Source organism: Triticum aestivum, chromosome 3B (genome assembly GCF_018294505.1).
Source record: "Triticum aestivum cultivar Chinese Spring chromosome 3B, IWGSC CS RefSeq v2.1, whole genome shotgun sequence".
NCBI classification, from domain to species: domain Eukaryota; kingdom Viridiplantae; phylum Streptophyta; class Magnoliopsida; order Poales; family Poaceae; genus Triticum; species Triticum aestivum.
Window position 1 is genome coordinate 805,450,448 of NC_057801.1, and position 6,450 is coordinate 805,456,897.

Sequence of the window (6,450 nt, forward strand, 5' to 3'; positions counted from 1 at the left end):
GCATGCAAATGTTTGTTTTCAGAACAAACATATATATTCTACTATGAAGAATCTCTGCACTGCATGGTTTGCTTTGAAGCACATATTGGCTACTCCATCTGTTCCTAAATATAAATCCTTTTAGATATTACAATATGTATTATATATGGAACAAAATAAGTGAATATATACTCTAAAATACTTTGATATACATCCATATATAGTTCGTATTGAAATCTCTAAAAGTATGACACTCGGTATTCTGTAAGCAAAGAAGCTCATCTTGCATGCAAGTTTCTAAAGAGCGTCCGTCCCCAGGGGTGTATCTATATTGGTGAACTCATTAACAAAATCCTGGCTACACCACTAGTCTGAACGTGCTGGCTGGTGTACGATGGTGTGGGCGTGCGTGCGGCTCGGTGTGCCAAGACGCGGAGTAGGCAGGGAGGCTCGCGACTGCTCATGGATGCTGTACAGACGTGAAATTTGTTTGGAAAAAGTTGGGTTTTGAAAGGTGCTGCAGCGTGAGGGATACACTGGCTACTAGCACGTTGATTTGTGAGCTAGGAAAATAAGAAGACAAGAAAGTTAGAAGGCACGTGGTGCTATGGTTGTGGAGCCGATGTAGTAATGAAAATTTGGGCATCGGTTGTTGCATGTACCATATTGGTGCTACAATATGATGTGGTGACGCTTCATCTTTTAGGTTGTGAAAGCGTGTGTGAGATTGATATGTTTTTATAGATCGGTTGCGGCTGATTCATTTAAAAATTCATTGGCTCTTTCAAAGATTCTAAACCAAATTCAAAATTGAATACCTCACTTGAATGAAATAGGTTCAGAATAGGGAACATACGGAATTAAAATAATTGAATGAGAGAGCTCCTTGAGCAATTATCGACCAGGTTAAGATCGAATGAACCAATTCTAAAGTGAAGACCTCAGTTAGTTTCAAGGCTGAAAAATTAGTGAGCATGATGTATACTACCTCGTTCCTGGCGCTTGGTCCCTTTTTATTTCGCGCCCAATTTTGACTATAGATTTAACTAGCAAAATATTAATGCATGTCACAAAAATTATTTTGTTAGATTTGTATTCAAATGTACTTTTCAATGATATTATTTTTGTTACATATACTTACATCATGTTAGCACTTCTTTGAACTTCGCGTTATAAAGCCACTTTGGACTTTCTCTGCAATTCCGCAGCCCCAGAAAAAGACCAAAGTGCAGGCAAGGGTGAGCGACGGTGCACCTGCTGATCGAAGAGCATTTCCATCCAGCTGCTTTGTTCTCTTCTTATTTTTCTGATAATGTTTCACGGCTAGCTGGCCACTGGAGAGATAGATATTAATTCGGGCTACATAACATTCGGCTCACATAGTGTAGAAGCTTCCTTGCTGACCTACAAGGAATCAAGCAAGCTTTCATCTTCAACAGCAAAATATATTACCCATCCTTTTCTTTCATTTAAAATGGCCATCGAAACAGGCATCGTGCCACCAATAGATCCACGGACGATATTAAAAAAGGCGGAATCTAGCTAGCTAACAATAATGCTGAGAGACTGAACCTAGCTAACTAACAACTGTGCATGCTCTCTCTTGGGTATGTAGTTCATCGCAGCACAAGGAATGCAGCAAATTCAATACCTGACCACACCCTGCAGAATATAATGAAGCAAAGAACAATGCCCACCATTATGTTCTTTCGTCAAATAGAACAGAACAAAAGATATTAACTGTGTTAGAATAGGCTTGTAGAGATAAGAGAAGATGTTTAAACTTCTGTAATCTCTTTCTATCTCTTCTTCTGTTCTATTCTACCGACCTTCTGTAAATCTCTCGTGGTGTATCCTAGCGATCTACATCAACGTGTAACTCAAGGCATTGCCTCAATATATACAGTGCGGTCCGAGAAAAGGGTTTAATGCTTCCACAATATTTTACATGGTCATCAGAGCCTCTTCCTCCTAGATCAAAAATTCCATCTAGCAATCATGTCCAACCCCACCCACTCCACCGCCAGCACCATGAGTGCGCTATCCACCCAAACCTCCATGTCTTCCACCTCCGTACCATCATCCAGCACAACCCAGGACGTGACCTTAGGATCTCCACCCCAAGAGAAGCTCACACGAGGCAATTTACTCATGTGGAAGGCCATCGTGCTCCCGCAGATCTGAGGAGCGCAGATGCAACACTTCCTGGACCCGACGAGCCGTGTGCCGCCGGCCACCATCACCGTCACCAAGGACGGGAAGGAGGAGCAGTTCGCAAACTTTGCGCGCACCCTCTGGTATGCTCAAGAGCAGCAGCTCCAAGGATATTTGATGGGATCTCTGTCCCACGAAATCATGGCCCAAGTCGTCACCCTCCAGACGCCGGCGGAAGTATGCGCTGCTCTCCATGCTACGTTGGAGGCCCAGACTCAGGCGCAGAACATCAACACCAGAATCGCTCTTCACAATCTCCAGAAGGGAAACGCCAGCATGACAGACTACCTCGCCAAAATAAAATCGCTCACCAACGAGATCGCTTCTGGTGGTGAACCCCTCTCCGATGGTGAGATCACATCTCATATCCTCGCTGGACTCGATCTCGAGTATAATCCAGTGGTCTCCGCACTGGCCGCCCGGGTGTAGCCGGTTATTGTCCCTGAACTCTACAGTCAAGTTCTCTCCTTTGATGCGCGCAATGAATCTACTCCAAGGCCTCAACCACAGGCAGTCATCTGCTAACGCGGCCGTTCGTGGACGAGGCGGGGGTTGTCTTGGGAGTGGTCACCAGGGGCGTGCACACGGCGGCAGCAGCAGCGGACGTGGACGTGGGGCAAACCAAAACGCTCGCTCTGGAAGTTTCGGCTACAATCATCAGGCGGGAAGCTACAACCATCAGCAGCAGCACGAGGGCGACTACAATCAGCAGCGTGCACCTCAGGGCGCGCCTTGCTCAAATACTCGTCGGCAGCGCTGCCAACTGTGCAGAAAACCAGGTCATGGGGTAATGCAATGCTGGCACAGTTTTGGCGAAGACTGTGTTCTTGTTTTCGTTGGGTTTGCTTTTCAAACAAAAATTTGGTGATGTCCCATGTATCCAATGTGGTTGAAAATGCAAAGAAATGCAAATTGAGGTGTAAATTGAGTGCAAATTTACATTTTACGGGTTGGGGGGAGGACGACCACACAGGAAGACCCCGCAAAGCGACCCGTAAAACAGGATGCGGGTCGGCTTTGTGGGGTGTACCTTTGCGGCTTTTCGCTGCGGACGGCAAAACAACCTTTCCGCGAACTGCAAACGTGAAATGCGGGTCGGCAGGATGCGGGGTCTGGTAGAGATGCTCTAAGTTGAGTAAGACAAGAGAGCGTCGGTTAACATGAATAAAAAACTACTCCCTTCGTTCCTAAATATAATACATTTTAGAGCTTGCAATATACACTACATACGAATGTACATAGACGTATGTTAAAATGTTGATTCATTCATTTATCTTCGTATGTAGTCTATATTCGAATCTCTCAAAAGGACATATATTTAGGAACGGATGGAGTAAATCATTCTGCCGCTTGCATCCGTCATCGGTGTACCTCTAGAAAGTCCACTACATTAAAGTACTCATAGCAGAATAGTGTGGTCAGCTACTATCATGCATAGAAAGCGCAACCAACTAGGAGTGAAACTATTGGTCTATGGGTGTATATACAGCCTATTTATAAAAACAATTAAATAAAAAGTCAAAAAAATTGAAAATACTTTTAAAATAAAATTGACCTTCAATTATACTTGCAAAAGAAGTTCCACAAAAAGAAAAATAACCCATTGACTTCTTTTAGAAAAAAAGAAAAATTTCATCCAATATTATTTTTGCCCTGTCAATGCTGATTTTTTAATCGTGCAAATTTACATACTAGTGCGAAAGAAATTATAGTAAAAATCTTATTCTTTTACTTTTATTTTTTATATTATTATTTTTCCTCATATGGTGTGTATATACACCCAGAAACCAAAGGTTCTTCCCCAACAAACTGTTGCTCAAATGAACGCTGCTACGGATCTATTAGTACCAGCAGCATCCATGCATCACCCTGGTCAAGGAAAATCGTATATTAACTAGGGTGGTTGCACTGGACCAACAAGTGTCTCATCAGACGCGTGCTAGCATCACTCGCAGGAGTATTAATTCAACTACCAGCAACGCTATTCCATCCGCCCGATCGCTCCCCATATACGACACGACGTTGACACAGGTCGCTGGAGTGTCATGCCTCAAGTTCAGACCTTTGCTTTCTAACCCGCTTGCTCCAGAGGTAAGCATTCCAGTGAACATCAATACTAGAATTTCTTAGATAGTTCGTGTCAATGCCTATAAATCAGCCCCTCCCCGCCCCAATCCCAGTATCCCACCACATCAATCAATAAGCCTCCAAGACCAAAAGTCCCCTGCATCTCCCGAGCGTCAGAGTTGAGCCAGAGTTTGCTTCGAGAGTTTAAACTTATTCCATCACGATGGCGTCACAGGTGATCGAGGTGAACAGAAATGGCACGGAGGTGTACCACGGCGCGGCACTGTGCGCCGACAAGGCGGTGGAGCTGCTGGCCGAGACCAACATGCCGCTGGGTCTGCTGCCGCTGGCGGACATCGAGGAGGTCGGCTACAACCGCTCCACGGGCTTCGTGTGGCTGCGCCAGAAGAAGGCGCTCACACACACCTTCAAGCAGATCGGCAGGCTGGTCTCGTATGCCACCGAGGTGACGGCCTTTGTCGAAGACCGCAAGATGAAGCGCATTACGGGGGTTAAGAGCAAGGAGCTCCTCATCTGGGTCACCGTCTGCGACATGTACATCGACAAGAACAAACACTCAAAGATCAGTTTCAAGACGCCCACCGGACTGGGAAGGACCTTCCCTGTCTCCGCCTACGGAAAGGAGGACGACAACAAGCACGACGTGGCCAAATAAGAGACCACGGCCGGCATAAAGAGTCATTTCTTTTCGGGCATACAGAGTTTGACACCACGATGAATACTACATGTACTCATTTTCTATATATATATATATATATATATATATATATGAACTGTTTTAATAAGGTGAGATTACGAACTTGTAATACTCTACTTTGATATTTTGCCGGATTTTAAATCGCAGACGATCAGAAATGTCTGCTCGCTTTGCATGGCTCCTTAAATCATAGTAAGTCGACTCATTCATGCCAAAGGCCAACTCCAACGCGCCGATCTAAACGGACATAAATTTAGTCCGCTATTTTTCTATTTTCGACGGTTGAAGACGGGTCGACAAGCCGCATCTGCCCAATTCTGGCCTGTGCACCCACCTGGCCAACCAATTTAGACTGTCATGCATGTCTTATAGCGTGCTCACATTCGGAGCGCACTTTCAGTGCACGGCGGCATTGGCGCACTTAATCCACGTCGTCAGATGCATGCGTCGTGATGGGCCAACGGAACTACAGCCTGTAATATAAATCAATACGTGGAACATATACTACTTCCTTGCCGTAGCTATTGACTTCGGTTACGGTCCAGTATATCGAGTGCTACTTCACAGAATACTATAGCACATGTTCTAGAAATCTTTCTGCTTCGGCGATTTCAGAACAGGTCCACTTTGCATGACCATGGGGGGTACGCACACAAAGTTGTGCCCGAGCAAGTGGAGTGCAACAAGTTGTCTGTAGGGCCAGCCATAATGACGAGCCAACATTAGCCAGTCAGGACGTGATAGTTGACCACCCAGGCTAAAGCTCCCAAGTCTTCTCTCATCGTTCCAGATCTGCGATTTTGCATCCTTGCGCTATGGAGTTCGTCGACATGGATGGGCAACTAAGGTTGATTTTGGTTGTAATCTTAAGCAAATTTGGTTCCTCCACTTAGTTCTAACTGTTATTATTTTCCATACCTTTAGATCTACCAACAGTTTGATTCCTGATTTCTCCGGGGCAGTGTCAAGAGATCGTGCTGTTCTTCCGTCTCAATCGAACTGTTCTTCAGGGTCATCTAGGGTTGGCGAGCTTGTCCGAGAAGAGGGAGGGGTCCTGCAAAAGAATGTTTTCCCTACTGATCCGGCAACTAACGGGCAAGATCTTCAGGAGAGATCGATCGACCGGGGACCGGTTGATTCTGTTTTTGGTGCCCAAAGTATACAAGCTGGTTCCTGGGAGCCGCTTGCAAATGATGCTTGTGGAGAGGCAACGTCAAAGTGGAAACGAAGGTTAGCTTGATAACTCTGCTTTAATTTATTTACAAAAATTGCGTTGCATTATATCGGTATGATGTGCTACATATTAACAAATACGACATGGAAGTTTCACTAATATTAATTGACATCGCCAAATTTTCCTATGATAAATTTATTCGGAAATAACATTTCCTTCGGCCTATTAAAAAATAATGTTCGTGGTTTCACAGCATGAAAAATGCATGATTAAACAACTTTCCAAATGCTTCAAATGG

At 44.7% G+C, this 6,450-nt stretch overlaps 1 protein-coding gene across 1 annotated transcript; it reads left to right on the forward strand.

The window, feature by feature from the left end:
- Positions 1 to 4,351: 4,351 nt before the first annotated feature.
- On the forward strand, positions 4,352 to 5,090 carry LOC123066731 (uncharacterized). Its single transcript, XM_044489766.1, has one exon. The coding sequence runs from the start codon at positions 4,484 to 4,486 to the stop codon at positions 4,934 to 4,936; it is 453 nt and encodes a 150-aa protein (XP_044345701.1). The 5' UTR covers positions 4,352 to 4,483; the 3' UTR covers positions 4,937 to 5,090.
- The last annotated feature ends 1,360 nt before the right edge of the window (positions 5,091 to 6,450 follow it).

What these genes read in the sequence shown, in the direction of transcription:
- LOC123066731 (XM_044489766.1), top strand. Translation starts at nt 4,484, where the DNA reads ATGGCGTCACAGGTGATCGAGGTGAACAGAAATGGCACGGAGGTGTAC.